The following is a 27,898-nucleotide window of genomic DNA, read 5'->3' on the forward strand; positions in this document are numbered from 1 at the left end:
AGCCTTGACAGTGATTAATGGGGAGTGATTGAGCTGTGCTCCAGTGCTCAGGGGGATCTGAGCCCTGCAGTGCCAGAGAAACATTCCAGCCCCTAAGCCCCCTGTCTGGAGCCATCCATCCAACTGAATACCCTCCCAGGGACAGGGGGAGGAGAGTGGTTGTGGGGTGGGGGGGTGCTGCAGGAGGAGGAGGAGGAAGGGCTTGAAGGAGCAGGGGTCAACCTACGCCCTCTGACCTGGTCAGTTGGTCAGCATGAGCTGAGAACAGAGGAGCAAGTGTATGTCTATGAGTACATGCCATGCATATCGTTCTGCAGTGTTTGAGTGGTAGGGAGTGACTGTGAGATGGAGTGAGGTTGTGTATGTATGTGTGAAAGGGAGGGAGTGAATGAAAAGTTAATATTTGAGTGTACATGAGTGGATATGCTGCAGGTATGCGATTTGAATGTGTCACTGTGTTTATAGGGGTGCAGAAAATGTGGTTGTGTATAAAGAGCTTTTGTGTGTGTTATCAGTATGAGCATACCTGATGTTGATGTTTGTCTCTTTCCAGAGTACACCATCATGGCAGAGTCTTTAGAACGGTGTTTTAGTCGGGCCCTATTAAAACACTTTCCATCAGAGGATGGTGACACAGACGAGGAATTTCACATCAGTCGAGAAGACAAGGAGCGCAAGGACAAAAAGCGCAACCGTAGCAGTAAACATTTGGGACCTGAAAGTCTCATCAAGGCCACTGAACAAGTCCAACGTAAGCGAAACTCCCAGGGGGGCAAGGGCAGCACACCCTCTGAGGAAGAGGACAACAGGCTGACACGACCACCTCCTCCCCCTCACTGGGCCAATAGCCCCCATCACCCCCACACCATGCATCCGAACCAACAACGCATTCATGAAGGAGACATTAGGGGCATCTATCATCCAGGGCAACAGGTATTGATGGGATGACCTTTCTTGTTTTTGAAATTCCTCTATATTTCTAAAAAACCTGTTAACTACACTAATTTGTCACTTATTCATCACAATATTAACACCTTAGTCTTTTTTTTTTGGTCTGATAAGCACAAGAACATCAATAGCAAATTCTCTTTATTATCTTACCAGCTCCGTCATCCACCTGGTCCCCCTGGTCCTCATGGTCCACACATGTATGCCCAAAGAATGGCTATGGATCCCCGCTTCGCCTACCCAGCTCACATTCCCAGGCATGGAGACCCCAACCTGAACCGCTTGCCCCGCAACTTTAACATGCAGGTATAAATGACTGTAATATTGTGTGGGCGAGTACATACTCATCACATCATGATATACTGTTAATAGTGTAAAAAAGAAAATTGTCAGATTAGCTACCTCTTCTCATTGTCATGAATCATCAACTCCTCTCTTCTGTTCTGTTATCTTCATCTTTTAACTGCACTATCAACAGATTACAAACATGTTTATTTGTAGCATTTTATTACAGCAGTCACTTATACCTATTTTTTTCATAAAGTTTTCCAAACTTATTTTTGTAAATCCTAAATCTGAATATCTTCATCTTCCTTTATGTTCTTGTGTGTGTGTGTGTGTGTGTGTGTGTGTGTGTATGTGTGTATTTATTTGTGTGTGTATACTGATCAAAACCCTAACAAGATTTTTTTTTTTTTTTTTTTTTTTTTTTTTTTTTTAGCATCGCATGGTTGATGGACATCACATGGGTCCCAGGTATCAAATGGGTCCAGATCCTAACCAGCAGCAGCCTCCACACCAGCAGCAGCACCCCTACATGGGTCCAACTCATGGTCCATCTTTAGGCCCACGTCCCGTGGCCCTGCAGCCTGGACCTCCTCCTGAAGCCAGCATGTACCCATCCCACCACCATTCAGAGAGCCACCCCATGCATCCCATGGGCAACAGATTTTCAGGACCAGATGGACCACCTCAGCACAACTACCCAGGCTTGAGGCCTCCTGGTGTGGGCCTATCGAACATGTGGACTGGTATGAATCACCAGGAGAGACCCAATGGGATGCGCATGCAAGATCCCAACATGGTGAACCAGCGCAACTTTAGCTACGGTGGAGTCCCACCTCCAGTGGGACATAAACCATGGCCAGAAGCTGCTGGATACCCTCACCCTCCTCCCAATGCCCAGTATCAAATGTCTGCAGGGGTCAGCACCCAGGGGCCCATGTCCTCACGTCCCCCTGTTCCCCACCCAGACTCCTCTGGTAGGACACGCTTGGCTTCTATGCTGGAAAGCCCCGAGATGCTGGCCCTGCAGCAGCTGTCAGCCTCTTCTGGACCCCCTGCTGGTGCCCCTCATCAGCACATGGGCAACTTTCAGCAGCCTGGGCCCCCATCAGGAATTGGCAGCATCCCAGCTCACCCCTCTCAGCAGCCTCCCCCTGCCCCTGAGGTTCAGCTGCTGCGTCCTGCTAGAGACAATGGGCCAGACAGCCAGCCTTCCCAACAGACGGACATGCAGCCCAAAGGTAGACCTGACCTTCTCCTGTAGTATTTCACCAGCTGTTTATATTCTGCATGAAGGAACCCAAGCACAGTCTAACCTTTTTCTGCACACACATTCTTTCTAGACTGTAGTGTCTCAGTTTGTTAACCAGCACAGAACACATCTTTGTCGTCCCACCCAATCCCCCCCCCCCCATCAAGCGCTTTTTGCATTTTCATTTTAATTATTTTTCACAGTAAGTGGCAAATTGAATATTCATTAGTTTAGTGAAATATCTTGCTGGTTGCTACAAGGTACAGAAGAGATGACATGTCATCAGTTAAGCTTCACTAGCAACCCTAAAAATGTGTTTGCATCTTCACTGTAAAGCAATGGAACAGGACACAAGTTAGTTTTTAATTTACAGGTTTTGTATTGTTCTTGTTTTATATTTTTTGACACAACCTTATTCTTATAATTGTAGTCAGTCAATCTTTAAAGCTCACTCCCCTCTGTTACTTTTTAATGCTAACTCCTCTTTCATCATTCTGTATGTTAACAGGCACAACACCAGAGAACAAAATGGCTGCCAACAACATTTGTAATGAAGCTTCAACACACAAAAACACTGTTTCAATTAATCAAGAGCACCCGCCCAACCCTAGTCCCACAGGATGCCACAGTGGGGCAGCAGAGGGAATGCAGAGCCCCCCAGGCCCTAACTTGAGCAGATCACAAGAGAATCCGCCAGGCCTCCTGCAGAGTTCAACAGAGGGCCACAAGCAGGAGGTCGATAGGCCACTGTCCTCCTCAACACAATAGTGCCACTACTGTTTCATCCCAACTCAACGCAAGTAACATCAACTCCACTGATCCCACTCCGCCCAACCCCCCTCAGCATGCACAGAACAGTCCACAGCAAAATGCACTTCTTCCCCAGAATGTACTGCCACTGCATGTATCAGCATCCCAGAATCCCACTCAGCAAATGTCAGAGAACAACTTACCACACATGCAGAATGCACATCAGCAAAGTGAACACCAGCAGAACGTCCAAAAACAGCAGCAGCAACCTCAGGCAACCCAGAGTACCCCCCCACAATGCCACCCTCCTAGCTCTCCCCAGCTGCTGACCCAGAATGCTCAGCAACACAATTCTCTGCTACCTCCTCATCATGTCCCCCAAAATATCTCTCCACAACGTCCAACACAGAACAGCCCCATGCATGGGATGCCACAGAGTGCCACACAAGGAGCCCAGCCTGGACCTCCTCAGCCAGCTCCTCTCACATCTTTGCCACCCAGTCATCCTACCCCACTATTACCCTCCCAGCCTAGCCCGGCAGACCATGGGAATCAAAGACCTTGTGAACCTACAAGTAGAGCGGACACAGAAGCTACTGCTGTTCCTCCACAGCACACCATGATGAAACCTGGGCCTCCAAATGGTATTTACAAACACCAGAATTTCAGCCCCAATCACCATCAAACCCAGCTAGTGGGTAGTAATGCAGGTATGCAGGCTCAGAGAGGGCCCTCACCTGGTCACAACCCAGCCATTCCTCCTAACTCCCAAGGTCAGGTAAATGGAGCTATGGGTCCATACAGTATGGGGAACCCTCCACATCCACACTACAGCCAGACCAACATGACCAGGTCCATGCCTCCCTCTGCTCACCACCCTTACCACAACCAGGCTACTAACCCCCTCCACAATGCTGCTCACCACCCCACCTACCACCAGCAGGGAGGGACTGCCTACTCCTACCACATGCCGGGCCAACAGCACCCTCAGGCCCACCCCAACATGTACCCACCTCACCAGTACCAGCAGCAACACTACTACCCCCAGCCCCACCCGCAAGCTCAGACCCACAACCAGGCCAGCGGCAGAGGGGGTTATCCTCCAGAGGAATGGCATCGGCCTCATTATCAGCCTCGCCAGCCAATGCCACCTAATGCCTTCCTACCTGCAGCCAGTGCTAGAGGCAACGGCCAGTCGAAGGAGAGCAGTGTGTCACCGCTGGGCTCTGAGGGCTCCAGTCGTGCTAGTTTAGTGTCTCCTGGTCCTGTGTCTGAAGCAGGGCCACACCCTGGAGGCCCAGAGGAGGGGAGGGGTGAAAACAGGGTGCAGTCCAGTGGAGGCGGCAGCAGCGGGGGCAGTCCAGCAAGGCAGGCTCAGACTGAGAGCTCAGAGCGACCTGAAAGCCCAAAAGAAATCCTGGACCTCGACAGCCATAATGCTGCCGCCCGCCGCCGTAGCGCCCATCCACCTCAACAGCAACGCCCACCTGCCTCTGCTGCACACATGGCGTCTGGCTTCATGTACGACCCTCGTGCCATGCACCCTGGGATGCAGCAAGGTGGCGTTCCTCCACCACACTTGATGTCTCAGGCCCGAGGAGTTGGAAACGGGGGCTCTTACCCTGGCCAGCCATACCCTGATCCAGGGCGCTACGCTGCCCAACGACCTCACCCACACCTGATGGAGGCTCTGCAGCGGCCACAGCAGCTGCCATACTCTCCAGGTCAGACACGCATGGCCATGTTCCGACATCACAGGCCCACGGGGCACTTCCAGGGCATGATGATTCAGCAGAGAGGCCTGGCACCAGAACACTTCCTACACCCAGGGTAAAATAGTTTATCTGCTCTTAAAAGTCTCATATTATTAAATCTGTTTGTATCTGTGATCTTGTGTCAAAACTGTACTGTTTGAGCATCTCCATCCATCTTTTGTTTCAGACCATTTTATAATATACATAACTATTTAATTCATAATATTAGCAACTCTTATTTGTTTCTATATAGGTGCTGTAACTCAGCTGCGTTTCTCTGTTCTGTACCAGATTCACTAACTTTGGGTTTTAAAGTGTTGATTGGACAAAACAAGCAATTTAAAGAAATTCTTTAAATCTCATTTGTTAGTTTTCCACTACTTCCTGACCTTTTTGACAAAATAATTAATTAGGTCAGAGTCAAAATCATTATACTGGCTGACCTTGTTGAATCTAACAGTAACATAACCTTTGTATGTGTTGACTTTGTTTAGCGTTTTCTGTTGGCCCAGCAGAGGAAAGCTGACCTTGAGTGTTGTCAACAGCAACAGTATTTTTTTCTGTCTGTTCACAGGCAACAAATGATGGCTGCTCCAGGCGGCCCTAGCAGTAAACAGGGAGTGTGACATGCACCATGTGATCAGAGTGAGTGAAGATATCTTTTGACACATTATGTGTACATTTTTTCACACATCTTTTAGCTATTTTCTGTTTCATCATCCTTTTAACCATTTTATATCTTAAGAATCTCCTCCTAAGATTGTGATAATGCTGAAGGGACCAAACCACAGATCTAATCCTATGACACTGTCAAGTCATTTTCCTGTTGTGTGTCAGGCCTAAGTGTGCTCAAATTCCAGGTGTTTAACTAATTGTTCTTCTTCTTTCAGACATGTTATCAAAGAGCATCTGGACAAAACAGTGAGCCAAAAGGAAGATACTTTGACGGTGACTGGGCAGACGGAGACTACAGAGGGGATGCTTTGCTCCACATACAACTTTTAGTGATACTCATACACTGGACAAAAACCCATGGCTCTGTTTTGCCCACTAATGGACTTGAAGATCCAACCAGGCAGCTGGTTTTACCAAGATGACAATAATGTGAATGTTATTGAGCCCTGGAGAACAATACACCTGCTTCTCCACACAGAGCTCACAGTGGTAACAGAAGAGCTCTGAGGAACTGGTCGGTATTCACTGACCCGCTCAAGGACACCTCACCTCAATGGTTGCTTCCCATCATGAGCGTTAGATCCTCCAGCAGAAGGGCAGCCCTTTTTAACCACTAGGCCAACCTGCCAAACACAGGGAACCCTGCATTCAAGAACACTGGACAGACCTTTCCTCTTTGAGGTGTCAAAGTATGGATTGATTAAAGGCCACTGAACACAAACCGGCCTGTCTTGCTCACTGACTAGTCCTCGGTGGAGCTGTAAATCCTCTGACAGAACTGAGAGAGACTGTGATAAAGAGGAAAGGGATTGTTGTCTGCTATTTTTACTACTATTTTCTGTTCCAACCATATTGTAAAACTCAGGTGTAGAAAAGGAGGTACTATGAGACTGTCACCCCGACCCAGTCAACTCACAGGCCCCCTTGTAAACTGCCTCGTGAATGTATGTGTGAATGTGTCAGTGCAGCACAGTAGCTGCATGTGAAAGGGCACAAACACTGATCACTGATCTGTCTGAAGCATAAACCGTCCTGAAAAGGCCCCAGTTACTGCCCCGATTTCCACCCCACACTCTAAGAGTGTTTCTCCACCTCTGGAGTAAACACACAGTATATGCATCTTTCAGAGCTGCCTTTATTGTTAAGAATGTCTTTGACTAGCAGAGAGGGGCCGACAAGGAAGGCGCCATTTGCATCTGACTATACCTGACTCTGTTATGCACTATATGGTTTTTGTTAGTCTAGACATCCTGGAATTGAGAGGCCTTGGATAGTCTTATTTTTAGTCGATGCCTGTTAACATATATATGTATGAAAATATATATATATATATATATATATTAATTAACCCTTCACTGTAGAGATGTACCTCTTGTCCCAAATGAGGCAAATCTAAAATTCTCACACAGTGACATGTCCTACTAGCTGGTATATGCACATACACCGAACAAACACAGACACATCAAACCCTGCTGTTATTATTATTATTATTATTATTCTTTTTAAGTGTGACATTTTTGCATTCCACCTACAGATTTGTCGCTTTAGGTCTTTGTTTATTCATAGCCCTGCCCTTTGCATGGTTGCTTCTTTGAGTGTTTCCTCTTTCCTCATGTCATTAATATACTTATCCTCAGGGTGTACAGTTTCTATATACGGGTATTTTTCTGAATTATTATTTGAAAGAGGAGCAGCAAAAGGAAAATGGGACTGCAGCTGTGGTAAATCAGTCCACCTCATGTGAAGAACCTGGCTTTTAAGGGTGTTTTTTCATTTATCCTAACAATATTTGGTTTAGCACACTGCCAGCATGTTAAACCCCTGTTTTGTTTTGTGTATTTGATTTCATCAAAGTTATTTGCAAGTGACATGGATCTATTCAGCAAATGATTTGAGTTATTCTACATTCCTGTTGATTTGATGTTATACCATTTGTCATCACAATTAATTTTGGCCTTCAGCAACAAATATAGTTTCTCATAACTGGTGTGGATCTTAGAGGTCTTTTTCCTGCATCCTACACTTTATTATATCAATGTTGTACTTGTGAGATTCCACTTGTGCAGTTAAATGATGGCAGCAAATGAATCTACCTCATTTAGCCAGTCAGAAGCATCTACAGAGTCCCCTCCCCTTCCTGTTTTGCTGATGATTTTTTTTTTTTTTTTTTTTTTTTTTTTTTAGGCTTACAGAACTTACAATGATATGGCCTTACAATATCTTTCCATCTCTGGAGAAAAATCTTATGTTTGGTGGTTGCAGTGCCCAAATTTGGCACAGACCGACGGCCAACGAGATGCTGCCATGATTATTCAGCTGTCACTGAGTGCAGGTGCTCTGTTAAAGAAGCAATCCTTGAAAGTGTACACTATCTTTTTAATCGGTACTTTCACTCTCAGTTTTTTAATGTCATCATTGAAATATAATGGACATTATTACATCACATGTCCAAGGTCGGACTTAGTTGTACAGATAGCATGCCTTCCTGCCTACGGTTGTTGAAACTAGACAGAGTGGGCTGTATTCCTGTCTAGGGTCTGTAATAGACTTAATAGAGTTTGGCAGCATTATAATGGCCTTAGTGATATGTACATAAGGCACTGTAAAGAAATATTTGAGGAAAAACGGTGGAATAGGAAAATGCTAGAAGCTGTGAGACAATTTTATAAATGTGTCACACAAGACTTGTCATGGATGACTTGCTATTTTCTTAAAATAGGGAATTATCTCAATATTTAGTGAGCCTAATAGGGCCACTTTGGAGGTAGTGTGTTCACTTGTGCTGTCTAATGTATGAAGGGCAGTGTTGCTTTTAAAGATCTGTGAGGTTGTGATACTGTCTTACGGTGTACAGATGTGGCGTGTGTGTGTGTGTATGTTTCTCTGTGTGTGTGTTTTCTGGTGTGTAGAATCGGCACCAGACAATTGGAAGTGTGCTTTCAACTCTTCATTTACTCTGCTGTCATCCCTCTGCACTAGTGAAAACCATTTTAGACGTGATTAAATGTGAATCATATTTATTTGCTCTTTTAAGAATTTTTGTACATTTTTGGACTTGTTTTAATATAAATGTGGTGTCTGTTTCTTTTTTTTTTTTTAAGCAGTTGTCTTTTACCTCAGTAGCATGGTGACATTGGAAAAAAAAGACCTGTACGTTTCATTTTTAAGTGACGTTTACAAGTTCTTATCTGACTGACATAGATTATTTTGGAAATGGAACTGAGTATTTTCTATACTGTACATTTCTTAGAAATAAATAACTTTTCTTGAGCTAGAGTTTGTTTTATCATTTTCAATAAAGAGATCAAATAGAGGAAAAAATACACTTTTCCCGCTACTAGTCAGATCACTAAAACAGGAGAGGAGTAGAATTTTCCACCCTCATTTGACCTGAAACTTCCAACAGTCCTCCTTTTAATTAATACTGCTTTGAATCAATAGACGTAGAAAGAGGCCGTGCCATTCCATAGTAATGCTGGGTGTATCTATAATCCGTTAAAGACACTGAAAAGGCCAAAAGTAATGAAATGCAAACAGACAAAACCAGAGGGCCAATGCAAGACAATGCATTAATCTATTGCTGCGACTCACACCATCGCCTTCAATTAGTGCTTAACCTCTTGACGACCACCCTCCACAGATCGTATGCTGCTTCCTCTGACCCCTCTCATGTCTGCAGGAGTCAGTGATGTGATGTGACGTCAGTGGAAGAGGAAGCACCGCAGCTCCTCGGGCCTTCTTTAAGGGGCAAGTAATATATTCTTTTGTTTAGACCTTATGAGGACACAATTGGCAGGAGAAACATGCATATGAGGCATGTAATTAAGGCACTTTAATTGAGCCTAATTAGGCAAGTTGCAGAATTAAATTCTAAAAGAGGGAAAACAGGACAAAAAAAGTTAACAAACAGCTTAAAGGTTGTTTTTTTTTTTTTAATGCAGCTTTTATTTTATATTCTTTACCTGTAAGAATCTTACATATATGTGGAACAATGATGGACTATAATGGAAATTGGTGTAAGAATTGATTGTTCTGTCCCTGGCACAAAAAAAGTAAAATATAAATGTATAGAATATTATTTGGGGCAGGTGTAAGGATGATGAAAATAATAATAAAAAAAAAAAACACTTCTAGTTCATGATCCCATCCAGAATATTTAATTTTTGCTATAATGTGAACTGTTGAGATCTCAACAGCAGGTCCTGTCTGAAACAAACCAGTTCCGCTCGGATAAGGAACATATCAGAAAAATACTGGGGAAATACACACACCTTTCCTAATCGCTTGTCAACCGTTGATAATACCTCCAAAGTCCACCAATCAACTGGTCGTGAGGGCTTGGGTTGAGCCAATCATAGCGAGGGGGCGGGGCTAAGATGCAGAAAGAAAAACGGGGTTTGCTTGAGAGGCTGAGCATTGGGAGGTAAACAATAAACTTCGAACAAGGTAGATCACCGCCACTGTATTGCTGTTCATTCGTTAGCTTGTTTATTTTCACGACACTGCCGTAATACAGTAAGCTATTTGACAAAAGCACACATGTATTTACAGCTGACACCGTCCAGCAAGTTTTACCGTGGTTTGCTGTTAAACAGTTCGCTAGACCGTTTACAGTATCGCCGTCGTAAGCTCTCGATGTTCTGTGTTCTTATTGTTAAAATACAGTGTTTCACACTAATTAGAAAAGTGGATGATAAAGCATCTTTAGCCGACCTTGATAGCCTTGTTGTGTTGAAGTCTATTTTGCCTTCTCAGAAAGAAACAAGAGCTCCTCCTCAAACCAGCACATTAACCTTCAGTTAACACGGGCTACTGTTCCTGTATAAACATTGTCTCCAATTTTTTTAACACCAGTTAGAGACGTTTTAACGGTTTAACGGTTTTAAGATTTCTTTTCACTCGGTAGTTAACATGGGGATGTGTAAACATGGTAGAAATAGAACAGCGGACAAACACCTGCCAGTTTTCACTGTAGTCACTGTGTAATGTTGGAGGTTGAAATGTTATATTTTTATCCCAACTAGTGCAGAACAACCGCTTTCACTTCTCTAAACGAGCTTTCCTGATTCTCTTTCTTTTTTTTAGCCTTAACCCTCTAATGTTTTGTCTTAGCCCAGCCAGCTGCTCCACATACTACGGACCATGGCAGACCAGCTACAGCGCCCCTACGCGGCCGCGGCCTGCCTGCTCCTCTTGCAGTACTTGACCGGTGGCATATCCATGTCCATCCCAGACCCCAAATACAGAGAGGCCCTCATAAAGCTGGAGACCTCCATGCAAACAGGTGGACAGTTGGTGCTGAATGATGCTGAACGGCGGCTGGATTCTCTGCTGTTTACGATGAAACAGAAAGAGATAGCGAGACCAGACTTCCCTCCCACCATGCACTTCTTCAAGGCCAGGCACCTCATCAGGACCAGTCCTATCTTCAACCTCCTGAAGAAGATGCCTAAAGGTAAATGCAGTCTCACACTCTGGCAAGTTTATACGTGTATTGCACTTCACCCATCGTCTTTGTAGAGCTGTGAATTACAATGAACACAACAACTTGGCCCTAATGTTAATCTCTGATTAGAGGGATAGACAGAAAAATAAATGGCAACTAGTTTAATAATCAGTTAAGCCAAATTCTCCCTAGATTGATAATTATAGCTTCACAACAGAGAAGTCATTTTTGAGTCATTGTAAATTGAATATCTCTAAGTTCATCAATCAGACAAAACAAAACATCAAAACAGTCATCAGTAGATTAATCAATCTCTTGACCTACTTTCATTGTGTTCTCAGAAGATGCTAGAAAATCACAAAAAAATTGAATTCTCTATTCATGGTATATATACAGAACCTTTAAATTAATACAGAACTAGATTTGTACTAGGGAACCCAGTTCTTTAATTCGTAATCCCATAATTCACTGCTTCAGGGGGAGCTCTCCATGTCCACGACTTCTCCATGGTTGATGTAGAGTGGCTGGTAAAGAATGTGACTTATCGGCCCCAATGCTTCATGTGCGTCACTGACAAACAGTCCATCAGATTCATCTTCTCGTCTCAATTGCCCAAACCTTTGCCGCACTGCTCTCCCTGGACCCTCCTGGAAAACCTCAGGGCCAAGATGATCAACATCACAGATCTAGACAACAGGTGATGCAGCTCAGAGAATACAAAGATTTTCATGAAATATCATAGAATAAAAAATATTTTTGGTGATCTCGTTGTATGTTTTAGTTTAATCCACCAGCGCATTATGAGGTGGTGGTTTCTAGAAAGCCAAAGGGTGTCTTTATAGAAATGTTAAGGAATAGATAGATGTCATCAACAGTAATAACCAGATTGTAACTATGTCTTCATAATATTCGCACATTCAGCATCATGGGCAACCTGACGCTCTTCACTGATGAGGATCCAGAAACAGTGTACCCCAGTCAGGACGTGGTATGGGATAGGTTTGAGCAGACCTTTCTTGCTTTGTGGGGTCTAGTCACATATGCTCCAGTGTTCAGAGACTATTACTACCAAGGCCTCACCCAGTTCTACATGGACAACGTCATGTATTTGGAACTACGGGCTTTACTCCCGGAGGTAAACTAATGTCATACCTGGTGTATTCAGAGCATTTGCCTGCCTTTATCTTTTTTTTTAAGATTGTTTTTTTTTTTTTTTGGCACTCAGATATATGAATTGGATGGCAGCACTCATGATGCAGCCTGGACTCTGAAAACCTACCAGGAGATCACTAGACAGTTCACAGCAGACCACCCAGACTTCTACGGAGCAAGAATCATCTTCACAGTCCACAGGTGACTGCTCAGTGCCTTTCAAATGGATTTTACTTATTATTCTGATTTGCATACTGCTTGTCATCTCACTAGAAGACATTCAGAAGATGTTGATATGATCACTAGTCACACTAAAACCCTGTATGTTTCAGGGGAGTAAATATAACCACGATGAAAGGAGTAGTGGAGAAGGCTGTGAAACTAAGGAGAGACTTCACAGATGTCATGGCTGGTTTTGACCTGGTGAGAGGCAACAACAGTTACTGTATGAATGGTGTAAAGCAGCAGTAACAGCAGGCACAGTTTGCACTGACTGATGCAGATAGTAAAAATGAAAACTTGATGGAACATAGCTGATAGAATTTGCTGATTAAAGTGTTCATTTTCAGGTCGGCCGTGAGGACAGAGGCAGACCTCTGTGGTACTTCAGAGAGGCCTTGTCACTGCCAAAAAATGTCATACTTCCTTTCTTTTTCCACGCTGGAGAGACAGGTGAGCTCATCAGGGCCTGTGGACTAATTTGAAATGAATCTCAATGTTAGTGCAACAATAATTCATGCCTTTTTCTCTGTAGATTTTTAATTAATTTAAAGCATATGTAATAAAAGATGTCTATATATGTTTTTGTCAGTCAAAAGTGTTCCTTATAAATCTTGGAGAAGGACAAGCTCCATTTTAGTGTTTGAATGTTTTATTTATTGCACACTCAAAGAAAACATTTTTGGTTTTAGGATTACCAAGAGTTTAGTTAAGAGTTAAATAAACAAATCAAAGGCTTGAAACAAAGAACAATTGTGAACAATTGAAATTAAGGAATAATGCAAACTAAACCATCCCTTAGTCCTACCCTGCAGCCCAAACTGTTGCAAAACCAAAGAAATGAAATCTTGGAAAGTGTGGAATCCAGGAAGAGCCTACATAAGATATTTAAGAACAATAATTCTCTCTTCTGCTTGCAGATCTCGAGGGCACAGAGGTTGACCAAAACTTATTGGATGCTCTTTTGTTCAACACTTCTCGCATCGGCCATGGATTTGCTCTGCCTCGCCACCCAGTGGCTAAAAATATATCCAGGAAGAGAGGGGTAGCTCTGGAGGTTTGTCCTATCTCCAACCAGGTACAGTCTTGTCATGTGAACAATACTCTACAATAAAAAATATTTTTTGTTTTTCAGTTACTACAGTATGTTACTTAAAGGGCCAGTGTAGAACATTTACCGGGCTGTATTAGCAGAAATGGAATATAATACACATAATTATGTTTTTATTAGTGTATAATCACCTAAAACTAATAATTGTTGTGTTTTTATTCGCTTAGGATGACCCGTTTATATCCACATAGGGAGCGGGTCCTCTTGCACATAGTCCACCATGGTTGCACTCCCATGTTTCTACAGTAGCCTAGAATGGACAAATCCAACCAAACAGTGGCCTATCGTGTTGTTATGTTGACGCTGCAGCTTGTATGCAGAAGACAAAGAAAATGAAGAAAGGAGAGAGTATATGTCAGCCATTACCTATAGTTTTACAGACTAACAACTAAATACAACATTTAAATATAGCTATATAAATTACCCTTTTCATTGGACAGACTACCAGTGTAGCAGTTGATGCCATTTTGACAGCTGCCATAGACTCTCTGGCATGTTTGAAAAGGGAGTATTGAGGGAATATGTATTCAGTTGATTGTAATTTGGGTTCTCACCACTAGATACCACTAAATCATACACACTGGTCCTTTAATGCAATTGAGTTGATCTTACAATAGATATCTTCTTTCGTGTCCATATGCAGGTGTTGAAGTTGGTGAATGATATGCGAAACCATCCAGCAGCTGCTCTGATGTTGGAGAACCACCCGATGGTCATCAGCTCTGATGACCCTGCCATGTTTGGTGCCTGTGGCCTCTCTTATGACTTCTATGAAGCTTTTGTGGGCTTTGGTGGGCTCAGATCCAACTTAGGCACCCTCAAACAGCTGGCCATGAACTCAATTAAGTGAGGTTCAGCTGAGATGTGATTAACAAATTCATATTGAATTAAATGTGCTCACATGCTTTTGGCCAACGTTTTCAGCTGACTGCTCTCTGAAATTTCCCTGTCTGTCTCCCAGATACAGTTCTTTGACTCCAGAGCAACAGAAGAAAGCCCTGGCTCTGTGGCAGAGAAGATGGGATGAGTTTGTCTCCAATAATGTTTTTTAGAAAGAAAACTGCAGCTTTTTTTAAACATCGTCTATCAGGGCAGTCCTTAAATTATGTCATGCCTCCTTTGAGAAAGGAATGGATTTTGGGATAGGTGAATTATGAATGGAAATGGAAAACATAAACAGTGTTGCACAGGTGAGCAGATCTGTGGTAGGGACAAACAGGTCAACATTTTTTAAATTAATGATGATGTTGAACCTTTAGCCTGGACCATGTCCTATAAAATATAGACTGATTATTTGAACTACACATATGAAATTGCTTCAATCAAAGATGCCTTGTTGTCTAGCTTAACTAAGAATTTTCATTGTATTTGCACTTTAAGATTAAGGTTTGCCTTGGTTTTTGAGGGCACAGTAGTGTGAACTGGTTGAGGTGCTAAATGCTGTTTGATTTGTCTTGTGTGTTTGTGGTTTGCTTGTGCTTTACAAGAGTGTTGTTGTATATGTATTTTTACTTGAATGTTTTTTAAGCCGTTGTAGGTATAAGGAGCATTGTTGACGTTTACTCATCAAGGCACATTTTGGAGAGAAATCTATGAAAAACTGCTCAAGAAACAATATCTGTCTTTGTCATTATTACACAGACTTATTTAAATGCTGTGAACTGTCTGAGTTAAATTTGATTTAAAACCAACTGTTGACTGACTGTGGTTCAGTTTATTCCATGTTCTTGTCATGTAGCACCGTTATCAGTACTTCTCTGCTGTACTGAGTGAGTCATTGATCCAGTGTGTCATCCATCATCTGCTGCAGGTGTTGAACTTGGAGAAGAAGCTGTCATCGATACATCCTCTTTCAATGTCCGGTTTCCTTAAAATGACATGAGTTTAGAAACCGTGAGACAATACAGTGTGTAGAATTTGATGGAATAGTCTACGTGTTTTTTAAACGTTACTGACTGTTGCTTGTGTGTTTGGGCCAGTTGGACGTTGGTGCTGTCCAGATGTCGTCTCAGCTGCTTGTTCAGTTTTGCATGCTGCCTCTCTATTAGCAGGGCCGCACGAGCTGACTCTAAGCGAACGCGATCATGTAGTTCCTCTTCTTGCTTCTTCTCTAGTTCTATTCTCTACAAATGCACAGACACAGTGAACAGGTTCCAACAGACTGCTTTTTAAATAATCAAAAAGATAATCAGTTTTTAGTGTTATTTGTCCCTGTTGTACCTTTTTCTCCTCTATTTGATATTTCTGGAACTGGATGAGCTGCTGCGTGCTCTCCAGAGGGGCTCTCCTATCGCTGCTGGGACAAAGACCAGGTACTCCCACCGTGCCCAGGGTGGGTTTGACATCTACACCTGTCAGCTGTCCTTGCAGTTGGTCTGCTCTGTTCTCTTCATCATTACATTCCTTTTTCTGACAACGCTTCTCTCCAGTCTTTGCCTGGAACATACCCAGTGAAATGGGGAGAGAGAGAAAATCCCAGTTAAGTCCAATTCTCAGTTTAAACTTAATACAGTTTAACAACACATGACATAAAGACAAAAAAATATACATCAGTATAACATGTCGTCAGTCTTAATCAAAGGCTGGTGAAACTCATGTCACATCTATGTGTGCTTAAGATTGTGTATATAGGACTTTCAAGATGTTCTCTCAAGACAAGACTTTCTTGTGTGTCTTGTTAGATGTCATGGAAATATAGACAGTTCCACAAAGGTTTGCCACCTTCATGTAACAGTCTGAGTGATTACCGGAATGACTTACCCTGGCCAGATTGTACTCTTTAGTTGCAACTGGCCTCTGCTTTTCTCCTCTCCATCTCAAGGCTCTGAAGCTGCAGAGCTCTGTTGTCCATCTCTACTCTGCTCTGGTCATAGCGCTTCTCTGAAAGCCAGCGGAGAGGGTGAAAGTGAGCTTATGTTTCATGTGTATGAGCCGAGGGTGTGCATCCTGTACGGGATCAGACAAACCTACCCTCCAGCTTTCGCTGATGCCTCTCCGCTGCCTGCTCACTCTGCTGCTGGATGAGCCACTGACTGAGCTGCTCCCTCTGCTTCTGCAGTCTGTTCTTACTGTCCGGGTCCTCGCCCACCAGGCCAGGGAGCATCATCTGTGCATCACGTAGGTCTGTTTTTCTACAGCGGTCTGGATGCATTCAGGTCATACTCCCTCTGGCTCCAAGGCTGCTGGTGCTGATGCTGGTAGCTGACAATGGCCCTCTCCATAGCACGCTTGTTCTTCACTTCTCTGCTATGGAGAATGCAAGCTACTTTGCTATTATGGAGCATTTCAGCATCTGTATAGAGAAAAAACACAACCCCACACCTAGACATCAATAGGCACTCTTTTTGCGTGTGACAGGACATTGCTCTAGTTACCTCTTTTGCTAGGCTGTTTTCTCTGTGATAAATTGTCCTCGCAGAACACATGAAGCTCACTGATAAAAACCAGTGAAGTCAGGTAGCATTGATGGAAAGACCTTTAACTCACCGCGTGCGTTTTGCTTCCCTTTTTCTGCCTCTTCCTGTTTCTTCTTCTCTTTGACCTGCATGTCTAGGGTTTCCTTGTCAACCTGTAAAACAGCGGTAGAAAACTTAAATGTCTTTAAATGTTTATTTCAATACAAGTTTTAACATTTGAACTACGCTACATCTTAGCATCCTTTGCTAAAGACAGTCGGAGTGCAAACGTAGTTAGCCACTTACCCCAATGGTCCTCACTTTGTCATTAAAAATCCTCCGTTGTCTCTCAGCCTCTCTGTCGCGACGCCTCTGCAGACTCGCCTTCGCAAGGCGGTCTGAGAGTAACTCAACGTTAAACATTCTGACGGACAAACTGTTTGTTTCAACATGCGGCGTTAAACTTTGCGTTACGCCGGACCGCGGTCCTCTCTGAGAAATCTAAACTTTCAAACACACTGGTTGCTAAGAAACCAGATTTCCGCGAGTCTTCGTGGGATGTCGGTTTTTTCCGCAGGTATCTACGTGACGTATAGGATCGGCCGAGTCACATTGAAGCCCTGTTAAGTAGCCCATGAAAACACACTAATCACAAACGTATCGCATCGGTCTCAAGACTGTGCTGACTGTGATGATGATCACGAGGAGGATTCTCTCATGATTTTGGTAAACATCTGATCTTCCATGTATCTCCACAGTCAAGTGAAAATTTCCAGCCTTAGTGACAGTGCATCTTTGTGACCTCTGACCTTATCTATAGCACATCTAAAGGGCCAAATTTCAAATTACTCCATCCAACCTGGCATTCAGTGTATCTCTAATTTAACCTAACTGGTAAACTAATTAATTGCAATGTAATTAGACCACACACTTTTTAGTTTGTTAAACTCTTGTGAGTTAATTGACCCCATTGTTTTTTGATTTTTTTTCTGTTGCACCACCATTAAGACATACGATTATTTTGGCCCTCTTATTGATTTGAAGAACAAAAACATTTTCCAACAGTTTTTTTTCTGAACTGAATCCATTGATCAACAAAATCAACACAGGACATGAGCTCTGCAAGAATGACATACACATCTGTCTGATCTGGCACCAGTCGCTCTGTCCATGGACTTATGAGCCACTTTTTCAAAATACCAACCACACAGTTCTGTGAGTACTTCAATGAAAGGCATGTTGCATTTGTTGAGCACATGGACAGTATCTAGAGATCAAATAGGGGCAGCTGTTGATCAGCAGGTAGAACAGGCCTACTGCCCTACTCACAGAACTGGTGGTGCAACAATTGGGTTATACTTGGATACTTGGAATACAGGCCTATTGCTGCAGATTATGTTATGCTAAAAAACTGGTCTCGGCACAACACAAAACCATGTGTGCACTCAAATGTCCACAGTACCTCAAAGGTGCTATCAATTCTGCAGAAGTGGGACCTTTGTTTTGCATTGACACTAGGCCACCATTATAACAACCAGCCACATCACTTAACTGTGACATTTGCAAGAGAAATAATCAAGATCCAAGAGACAAACAGAAAAATAACTATATGCAACCTTTTTTTATATACCTCAACACATTTTATATAACAACTGAGTTAAATAATTAACAATTTGACAATATATTATTAATTGTACAAAAATCAGTATAGATAGTGTAAGTCACCAAACAAATCAATTAAACTTTGAACCAGTTAACCCTTACAAACATTCTCAGGATTAAGAAAAAAAAAGCCTCAATAAACCAGTAGGATTTTAAAAATTGTAACCTTATGTGGACAATCAACAATAAATGAAGAAATCTTTAATAATCCCATTCTGTAGTGCTGTGGTGAGAAATATGTAATCTATGAAGGAGACTTTGCAGAAGAATTTTGGTTATTCAGTTCTGCATGGGTAATAATCCAGTGAACTGTGCACTGCTCACAGTGCTGATAAAACATGTAGACATGCACATTGATGTTTAGACTGTAAACTGTAAATCTGTAAACCCTTTATACCTTCAATGGCCTTTACTTCATTTATTTTTCCTTCACCTTACTCCCTCTCTGCATGAAAGACACTGTTCTAACAGATGACAATGCACAGGATGAAGGAATACATTACTAAAAATAATTTACATTTTCAAACTTGATATTTACCCAACAGTACCAAAGGTATTTCATAAAATTACAAAGAAATGTAGCATTTGTTGCTTTAGTTGTTACAGAACTAAAACCTGTAAATTAACATTTACACTGAACTCTCACTAAAAGTCCTTTGAAGCTTAACAACAATCATATCAACTACATCTCACTAAGAGCATTATTGTTTTATGATCACTGCTGCTTAAACTTTATTAAACACCAAAACAAGACAAAGCTTAAACCCATTACTTTTGCCACATCACAGGTTTTGATATGAAGAAAGTCCAAAAATTATATAATAGTATTTGTGCTTTGATTGTATATATTTGGTGTCCTTGAACTGGAAGGCTAAATCCCTGAAAAACAAATAACTTGCTACTAAGCTGCATAATAGTGGATATGTTCCTCTATGAACACACTGACACATTTAATCATTAGTCATAATTTTGTAGACCAAAACAACAAGGGATTTGCTCACTTGTGTCAGTTTTTGTTTTTTTGTTTTTTCCAGTCACCTGCTTCCAAAAGGAATTATAACATCTCTTTGTGCTTTAGTAAATCATGGTCAGTATTAATCTTAAACTCTAACTTACGATTTACAAAATCAATGACTTTTTACTTCCCAAATAAGAGAACATTCAAATAATTACAAGCATTCTTTTGGTTACATTTTACTGTCAACTGACTTACGAGCAGAGAACTTCTTGTTTTCCACACAGACACTTTAAAAGGGTTTGATTATGTTTTGGATTTGCCATCTTTGGCCAGAGCATTCCTGTATCAGGAGTGTGCCCTGTTTAATCTCAAGACATCTTTTTGTCTGTCTGTTCCTCAGTTCTTTGCCCTGGAAAAGAGAGTAAGTGTCAGGAACACTGATACACATGACAACCACGGTGTAATAACTTCAGAGGATGGATGAGTATCACATCTTTTGTGATATTCGTATGATTGTTAGAATGACAGTTTATCTTGTAGTACCTGAGTGAAATCCCAGTATATCCCCATTCCTTTCTGCATGGCCTCTTTGCAGTTGTAAAGGCCAGGCTCGGTTTCTTTTGTGCCAGTGTCAGTTAAACACCGGTTGTCGTTGTACTTGTGGGACTTGATGCCACCAATATAGAGCTCACCAGTTTGGCGGTAATATGAAAACTGAAAAGCAAAAATGGTCAGAAAGCAGCCCGGGCACTTAAATAAGCCAACAATGACAGAGAGAGACTATATTTTGGATTATATTTTGGCACCCCTTCACTGCTTCACTTACTTGAGGTCCATAGTAGTAGCAGGTGTAGGCAATGGGTGTGTGACCTGGCACTGGGCCTTGGTCTATGCACATGTCAGCATCAAGATTCTTCATCTGTCAGTGAAGTAATTATTTTGTCAGTGCAAGTCATGAGAAGATGTGGTAATGCGAGTGGCACACACCCTACACTACTGCCATGTACTAGGCAATAGGTAAAGCTAAACTTACTCCTCCATAGGCAAGTAGGTTGTCCCAGGGATCCAACTTGGGATACACATTGTCCAGGTACCATTTGAAAGGTTTACAGTTCAACCTTTCTCTGAGTTTTTTCCTCTCAGTGATATCCCCAATGTCAATTCCATGATTCTGTAGAGGCAAGTATAAAGTGTGATTTCTTTGTGATACTTTAACTGCAGTCATTTTAATTACTTCCCCTTAGTTTAACTGCTAAAAGTCACTCAGTGCACTACACAGCTCCCTCTGAGAAAAACTCTTGAATGTTTATCTTGCATCAAGTGCTTTGAAATACCTTAAATGGCAAGTTCCAGGCCAGGTTGATGTTGTGTTTATATTCATCCATCCAGATTTCTGCTACCCTCAGGGCGTTTCTCTTCATGGCTGGGCTCAGGTCCGGCAGGTAGGGCTTGTGGTACCTCTCGATGTGGGCGATCTTGGAGCATGGAACTACTTCAATACTGCCTCCACATGTCCAAACCTACATGAGCACAAAAAAAGCAAACTTTTAACTTTATACTATTCGGTAAAACATAAGCACTCATCCTTCACTAATAATGACTCTGCAAGTGCAAAGCAGGAGTAAAAACAGAAGCTAGTAGCTAAGAGCTACTTAGATGTTTACAATCTGCCACTTCATATACGCATTAATCATATTGTTTGTAGAGTCACATCTCTCCCTATTGGTCCTCTGCTGTGGGAGCGTATCTATGTTTCCAGAGTCCTATGTTCCTCAGGTCCTGTATTCCCATAGTCATCTGTTGCTTAGTTCAGTATTCTGTTAACAACCATTAACCCTTCTATTGTGTTTGGGTCAAATTTTACCTGTTTCAAGTTGAAATATTTTAATAAATACAATTTTTTCTTATTGGAACACCTATATAAACATGACAAGCCTAACCCACTGGATAAATTTCATCATATGTAGGCCTATTACTTTGAGAGCCATACAGCAGTGCTGGGAACAAAAAATCCCTTTGATCAATTCCCACAACAGCCCATGTCATATTAGGTGAATACACAGGTGGGATATATCTTTTTCACATTCTCATTATGTGCTATATAGAGCTGAAGAACATCAGATTCTAAAAATAGTCCTGCATATAGCCCTCTCTAAAACCACAACATAGCATTTTTCAAAGTTAATCAGTGAGCTTTGGATAGTGATGTGTAAGTGAATTTTGTTACCTTTAGACACAGCCACAGCCCTGTTTCTAGTTTGTATTCTAAGTAAAGCAAGCCAACTAGCTGCTAGCTGTAGCTTCATATTTAGTGTACAGACAAGGGAGCTGTATCATCTAACTCTCAGCAAGAGAGTCAATAATGTAAACCTATTTCTTAAAGGAAAATGATCAGTCCCTCATTTTGTATGTATGGATCTAACAGCTAATGCGAACAGGGGAAACTCCAGTACCAAGTCACTTTAATCCCCATTGTTCAAGGCTAATGAGATGGCTATCATTTCACAGGTTTCACAAGACAGGATTTTACAACTCTGTGTCATGATTTGCCATTTTATCCTCCGTCTAAACAATAGTACTCTTTTCTCGCTGCACCTTGGATTGTGTCATGTGGGATGTGTTGTCAGGTGAGGTTTACTCACACGAATTCCCAGCTCGACATTTTCTCCGCCGTACACTTTCATTCCTTCATCAAGGACTCCAATTTCACCTAGAAACTTCCTATCAGCAACTAAGATTCCCATGACAGATGGACTCCTGAAGAGATAAAACCACCAGGTCATTTAAAAACACCATCTATATAACACATCACCATGACCATAAATTGGAAACTGTTGGATCACCAAGAATAGCTCATGCGACTAATAAGACCGTGTATTTGTGTGACACATTTGTATATCAGAACAAGACTGATTAATCTCTTCAACTTACTTCCCAGGCAGTGAGCTGTCGTTAAGCTTGTAATACTCAGGTGCAAAACCCTCATACATGCACCACAAAGCCCAGTCAAAGGCGTGCGCTGCTGGAAGGTATTGAATGACCTTGAGGTCATCGAAGTTGACTCTGTCAAACACAGGGGACGCCACCACTGTTCTGTCGCTCTTGATCTGTGTCAGTATGGGTTCAGCCCTACATGTGGGGAATATAAAATGGACAGACTTCCTTATTTTAAGCTCTACACAGAAGGCCTATTGTTACTGGTTAAATATTTTTCTCTTTGTCCAACAACAATCATTTGAATGAATGGTTGCTGGCATGTGTTGCTGACAAGTGCCAGCTCTGGGAGAGCCATCTCAATTGACATAATGCTTTTTAAACAGGTAGAGCCACCATGCCTTTTTCTTCCAAATGCTCAATCATCAACCTGTTACATTGCTAATGCACTTCATGTTCACACAACACAAGTCAACCTGGGGGTAACATTTGAAGGATGAAGGGAGCTTGAGACTGAGGTAAAAACATCTGATGTATTTACTGTCACAACATGTTTTAGCGTTCAGGGAGCTCGAGCCTGAATAATGTTGAATACTGATGTAGCTAATGTCAGCCAACAAGCCAATTTCAAAATCAGCTTGCCACATTATTACACTGGGGTGTTCCTTTACAAATGAGTGTGTGAGCAGAGGGTTGCCAGTCTGTGCAGCACTTGCCATTTCCCTTATTACCACAACTGCACTGGCCTTTATGCAAAACCTCAGCTGACCCAGTGGAGCTGCTCAGTGGCCAATGGATCAGACTGTGGTTGTGCTGGGATCAGACAGCGGTTGTATGAGGCAGTTGCAAATGTGTCTACCCACAGGAGTGTAAACAGGGTGAGGCATGTTTTTTTGACATTATCTCACTGAAGTCAATTTGTACTGTGTTAGTATATTCAACATTGTATTACTGTCAGTGCTTTAACATTCTCAGTAAATCTCAATATAAATTTTTAGACGGTATTTTAGCCATATTCTTACCACATCTCATGGACTTCAATGTGTGCGTCCAGGATGGCCACCACATCAGCAGTAGCAGCTCTCCACCCAGAGGCCCTGGCGTATGCGAGGCCTTGCTGCTCATTGTGCCTCACTCTAATAATACGAAGAGTTGGGTTTTGCTCCTCAAGCATCTTCACATATGCGTCAAGGTCCCCCTTCAGGTTTTCTGAATTGAAAGGAGGATACAGGCATATATTTTGAGATTAGGAGAGAGCAGGCCTGACAGACTTTTTTTTTTTTTTTTTTTTTTTACTGTTTTGTTACTGTACTGATCTCATCACAGATATGCCTCACACATTTACAGACTAGACAAATAATACATTTGTGAAATCTCTATTCTTTATTTTGTGACTGTATCTGATTTAAAGTTGTATTTAGCATTAGGTACTGATTGCATTTTACTTAAAGGTGTTTCTCATGCTTTATTCACCCACACAATAAGTTTGGGTGGACTATTTAGTATGTTGCAATCCACCACCTACTACTTACAAATGAATGAATGCAGAGCCACTGTATGACATTGTTCAAGTGTCCTTAAAGTTACAGTTCAACATTTTTGGAAATATGCTTATTTGCTCCCTTGTTTGGCATTAGATGAGCAGATTCATTTCTCTCATGTGAGTCTGATAAATGCAGACATAGCTGAAAGTGTTGATACCCTTGCACATCATTGACACAACACTCTTCTGACAACATTCCTCAATGTTCTTCCTGGAAACTGTACAAAGAGCTGAATTCTTGTGTATTCTACAAAGAGCTTCTAAAATGGCCTGGACAAAATGATTGGTGCTCATTATAAGTGGTATTAAATAACAGGATGTAGTGATATTTCAAGCAGACTATAAAAGATGAGGAGTTAAGGAAGAAAATATTTGCCAAGCATGGTTAAGGCAAAGGCTACAAGACCATCTCCAAGCAGCATGATATTTCTGTAACCACACCTGCTAATATTATTAAGAAGTTTAAGGTTTATGGGCCATGGCACAGGGTGCCTTGAATCTATGCAGGGCACAATAAAATCACAAGATTCTCATGGTGTTCTAGAGCAAAACATGCTGCCCAGTGTCAGAGAACTCTGTCTCAGCTGCAGGTCATGGCTCCTCCAACAGGTTAATGACCTAAAACATAATATAAAAGCAGCCAAGAATGGATGAGAGCCTGCTATGAGTCCTGATCCTAACCCACTTGAAGATCTATGGAAAGACCAGAAACTCACAGCTGGGACAAGGCACTTGTCAGCCACCATGCAGCTGGTTAGCTTAGCTTAGCATTCAGACTAGAGACAGGAGGAAACAGCTAGCCTTGCTCTGTCCAAAGGTAACAAAATCTACTAGTAGCTTGAAAGCTCAATAATTAACACTGTATATTGTGTTTGTTTAATTCTTACAGAAAGCATGTAACTGTAAAACAACAATCTGTGCTAAGCTAAACTAACCAGCTGCAGCCTGTGTTATCAATCTTCTGATCCAGCTCTTGGAAAGAAAACAAAAAAGCATATTTCCCAAAATTATTACTATTGCTTTGAAGCTGCACATTAATTTGACAAAACTCATTCTTGATTTATAAGATTACTTGAGAAAAGTAGATACATTAGAAAAATGTAAATTATATTCACAAAGCAATACCTGGGATAGCTATGACATAGATTACAGCCTAACAGTATCCTAGAGGGTATTTGAAAAAGAAAAATCCAATAAAAAAAAAACTAAAATAAAAATTAATGTGTGATTAGAACTGTAATCACACAGCATCCTTAACATCGCTATAATTTCCTTTAAAATGCCACTCTAGTGTGACTGTAGCAGTTTGTTTACATAGTTAGACATCTGAACAAAAACTGGATGAAAGGACAGGAGTCTAGCCTATAAATACCAGGTAAGCTTTTGTTTATCACGTTTGCACAATCTGACTGTCTAACTGTCTTGTAACCAACCAACCATTAGAGCTATTGTCATCCACCATTATTATCTCCTTCAGTATGTCTTTAGGGGTGCGGTCAATGATGCTTCGCAGGGCTCGTTTGATGACAGACAGGGCTTCGTCCAGGTAGATTAGCACTACAGCAAGACTGGGCAGGTCTTTTGGGTAACTCTTTTTTGCACACCTATTCAGAAACAGAATGATTTTTCATTAAAATCTTTTGAATTAGAAAGTTGTGTAAATGCTTTAATGACAAACTAAATGTTGACAAAGGTGAAAGATGTGATGAGAAAAAATATATTACATATATTTTTATTACAGGAAATGTTTTCCTTAAGCTTTCTCAGGCAATCAAATGGAATGATCTGTAGCAGTTGTACCTTGGATCCCTGGTATCTGGAAGAACTCGATCTAGAGGAAGGCGATCGCTGAGAAAAACGTTGTATCCGTACTTCTCAAACAAAGCCTGCGCCTCTTTTTGGTCATCCTCTGACAGATTCTCACCCCACTCCTTGAACAGAGCAGAGTTGGGGTACAGTTTGTTGGACTTTTTTGCCTTGGGTGCCTCCTTTTGTTCTTGGATCTTTGGTGCGGGTTGCTCTTTCTGCTCTGGCTGCTGCTGGACCGGTGGCTGCTGTTGGACCGGTGGCTGCTGTTGGACCTCTGCAGCTCTTCTATGTCTCTCTCTGTCTTCTTCCAGCATTTTCTGCATGGAATCATGCTTTTGCCCAAGAGCTCGGATTACATTGTCTTAACAAATGTGAGAGATTAAGGATGACAGGGAGAGAGAAAAATGAGCTGGAGGTATGATGGCATGATCACTTTTTCTAGGAAATACTAAACACAGAAATAAATAACATAAACATAACAACAAATGTTACAACAGCACATCAGGAGCCTTCATGACCCAGCAGTATTTTGTCCTCAAACATGCAGGTGATAGAAGCACTGTGAGGAACTTTTGTTGTAGTTACTGACATTTAATCCTTCCACTTACCTCTCTAACAGTGTCAATGTGAAGTTCACTCAAATTTCACCTAATTTTCTTTCACTGCAGTAGAAAGATTAATTATTGCCTCAACTCACGGAGATTGCTGATGCTGTCCTGCAGGTCGGAAAAACTCCTGATCATTGCAGGTGAGTCCAGCTCTTTGGTCCCTGGCGCGTGCTCATATCCGCTCTTAAAAAGCGTGCCCAAGAAGAAGACGAGCCCAATCCCCAGCAGGACTAATACTTGCCGCTTTAACCACACTCCCCTCATACTGATAAACCACCGACTGACCACCAGCACAGAAAGAGAAACATCAGATCTTCAATTTACTGGACTAACAGGTTCAGCCAGGCGGTTTGCGAGGAGTGCATAATAATATTTTCAATTGTGATTTCATCTGAACTCGCGAGGTGTGACCTGTGCTCCTCCTGCTGCCTTTCCATATTAGGCGCAGGTGTATCTGATCAGCGCTGACGTCACGACGTCACCTGCATACTACACCACGGCTGCAGTGGACTGACAATGTAACAATTACAACTGAATTCTAGACCATAAACAACAACAACAACAACAACAACAACAACAACAAAACTAGATAAATTAAAGCTTATTCTCTGTTTACTTTTAAGACACAATTGTAGTAATTCTTGGCTTGAAGTAAGTCTCAAATTTCAACACTGCAGCATTCCTAATCATTTATTTTGTTCACTACAGGTCAGATGGTGAAGCCGCAGCCAAACTCCTCCTCCCTTCTCAAGGAGAATTGGACTTAATGTGTAGATTTCAATGCCTTACTTACTTAATACTTTACTTGTCTGTGATTGAATGAAATGTAAATAAATGTCAATAAACAAACAGCAACTGATTTTATGTGCTTCTTTTTCAACCTACCCATAGTACTTTAAAATGTAAAGTAATTTAAAATGCTCAAAGAACCATTTCCTCTGAAAACTTTCTAAAGAAACCATTTAAAAGAAGTTCTTCTCTGAACCAGTTGGATCCACAAAGAACTTTGTTGAAAATAGTTCCTTAAACAACCTATTTTTGCTAAAGTTCTTTAGAGCACCCAGAGGTGCCTCAAAGAACCATCAAAAAATGGTTCTTTGAGGCACCTCTGGGGGTTCTTTAAAGAACCACTTGCTAAAAGTTTTTTTCTGGAGCTAAAAATTGGTTTTTCTATGGCATCACTCTGAGGAACCATTTTTAGTTCCAGTTAGCACCTTTATTTTTCTGTGTGAGGGAGAAGTTGGTGGGGATTATTACCAAAGGCGTGCCTGCCATATGTGGTGGCTTTGTTGGACTGGTGAAAGAGAAATGCATAAAAACAACTGCCACACACCCCTGATCATTTACCTTTCAAAGCTAGTTATTAATTAAGTTGCAGAGGTAGTTATGTCAGTAAT

General features: G+C 41.8%; 4 protein-coding genes across 5 annotated transcripts in view; 2 read left to right on the plus strand and 2 right to left on the minus strand.

The window, feature by feature from the left end:
- LOC108901823 (chromatin remodeling regulator CECR2) overlaps positions 1-8,934 on the plus strand; it is a 35,102-nt gene extending 26,168 nt beyond the window's left edge. Inside the window, 7 exon segments of the mRNA XM_018703471.2 lie at positions 554-933; positions 1,105-1,254; positions 1,670-2,474; positions 2,994-3,247; positions 3,249-5,065; positions 5,564-5,634; positions 5,880-8,934. Of these exon segments, the coding sequence (XP_018558987.2) occupies positions 554-933; positions 1,105-1,254; positions 1,670-2,474; positions 2,994-3,247; positions 3,249-5,065; positions 5,564-5,615 (3,458 nt within the window). The 3' untranslated portion in view covers positions 5,616-5,634; positions 5,880-8,934.
- A 1,065-nt stretch (positions 8,935-9,999) lies between these two features.
- On the plus strand, positions 10,000-15,295 carry ada2a (adenosine deaminase 2a). Of its 2 annotated transcripts, none has more exons than XM_018703472.2 (10): positions 10,000-10,110; positions 10,777-11,119; positions 11,588-11,807; positions 12,032-12,245; positions 12,336-12,463; positions 12,595-12,685; positions 12,832-12,934; positions 13,402-13,559; positions 14,236-14,438; positions 14,554-15,295. In XM_018703472.2, the coding sequence occupies exons 2-10, from the start codon at positions 10,807-10,809 to the stop codon at positions 14,642-14,644; spliced, it is 1,521 nt and encodes a 506-aa protein (XP_018558988.1). In that variant the 5' UTR covers positions 10,000-10,110; positions 10,777-10,806; the 3' UTR covers positions 14,645-15,295. The 2 variants fall into 2 exon arrangements, with proteins under 2 accessions (XP_018558988.1, XP_050929493.1); XM_051073536.1 differs by lacking the exon at positions 10,000-10,110 and adding an exon at positions 10,191-10,288.
- Positions 15,296-15,311: 16 nt separating this feature from the next.
- On the minus strand, positions 15,312-17,879 carry ribc2 (RIB43A domain with coiled-coils 2). Its single transcript, XM_018703448.2, is given in 9 exon segments — positions 15,312-15,459; positions 15,549-15,715; positions 15,813-16,028; positions 16,353-16,383; positions 16,385-16,472; positions 16,563-16,740; positions 16,742-16,884; positions 17,079-17,160; positions 17,294-17,879. Coding segments are annotated over 9 exon segments (1,092 nt in total). The 5' UTR covers positions 17,411-17,879; the 3' UTR covers positions 15,312-15,389.
- Positions 17,880-18,593: 714 nt separating this feature from the next.
- LOC108901830 (probable polypeptide N-acetylgalactosaminyltransferase 8) lies at positions 18,594-26,955 on the minus strand. Its single transcript, XM_018703480.2, has 11 exons — positions 26,591-26,955; positions 25,885-26,254; positions 25,522-25,688; positions 23,564-23,750; positions 22,539-22,736; positions 22,250-22,364; positions 20,942-21,127; positions 20,641-20,778; positions 20,434-20,526; positions 20,151-20,321; positions 18,594-20,016 (listed from the first exon to the last, which is right to left on the minus strand). The coding sequence occupies exons 1-11, from the start codon at positions 26,763-26,765 to the stop codon at positions 19,897-19,899; spliced, it is 1,920 nt and encodes a 639-aa protein (XP_018558996.1). The 5' UTR covers positions 26,766-26,955; the 3' UTR covers positions 18,594-19,896.
- Between the last annotated feature and the right edge of the window lie 943 nt (positions 26,956-27,898).

This window comes from Lates calcarifer, linkage group LG10 (genome assembly GCF_001640805.2).
Source record: "Lates calcarifer isolate ASB-BC8 linkage group LG10, TLL_Latcal_v3, whole genome shotgun sequence".
NCBI lineage: Eukaryota > Metazoa > Chordata > Actinopteri > Centropomidae > Lates > Lates calcarifer.

Excerpts from the sequence above, each read along its gene's own strand:
- LOC108901830 (XM_018703480.2), bottom strand. The coding sequence starts at position 26,765 with ATGAGGGGAGTGTGGTTAAAGCGGCAAGTATTAGTCCTGCTGGGGATT. Across the intron at positions 22,737-23,563 it reads ATTGAAGTCCATGAGATGTG|GGCTGAACCCATACTGACAC; the intron begins GTAAGAATATGG and ends CCCCACATGTAG. Across the intron at positions 20,779-20,941 it reads CCTGGAACTTGCCATTTAAG|AATCATGGAATTGACATTGG; the intron begins GTATTTCAAAGC and ends TTGCCTCTACAG.
- ada2a (XM_018703472.2), top strand. The coding sequence starts at position 10,807 with ATGGCAGACCAGCTACAGCGCCCCTACGCGGCCGCGGCCTGCCTGCTC. Across the intron at positions 11,120-11,587 it reads CCTGAAGAAGATGCCTAAAG|GGGGAGCTCTCCATGTCCAC; the intron begins GTAAATGCAGTC and ends TCACTGCTTCAG. Across the intron at positions 12,246-12,335 it reads TACGGGCTTTACTCCCGGAG|ATATATGAATTGGATGGCAG; the intron begins GTAAACTAATGT and ends TTTGGCACTCAG.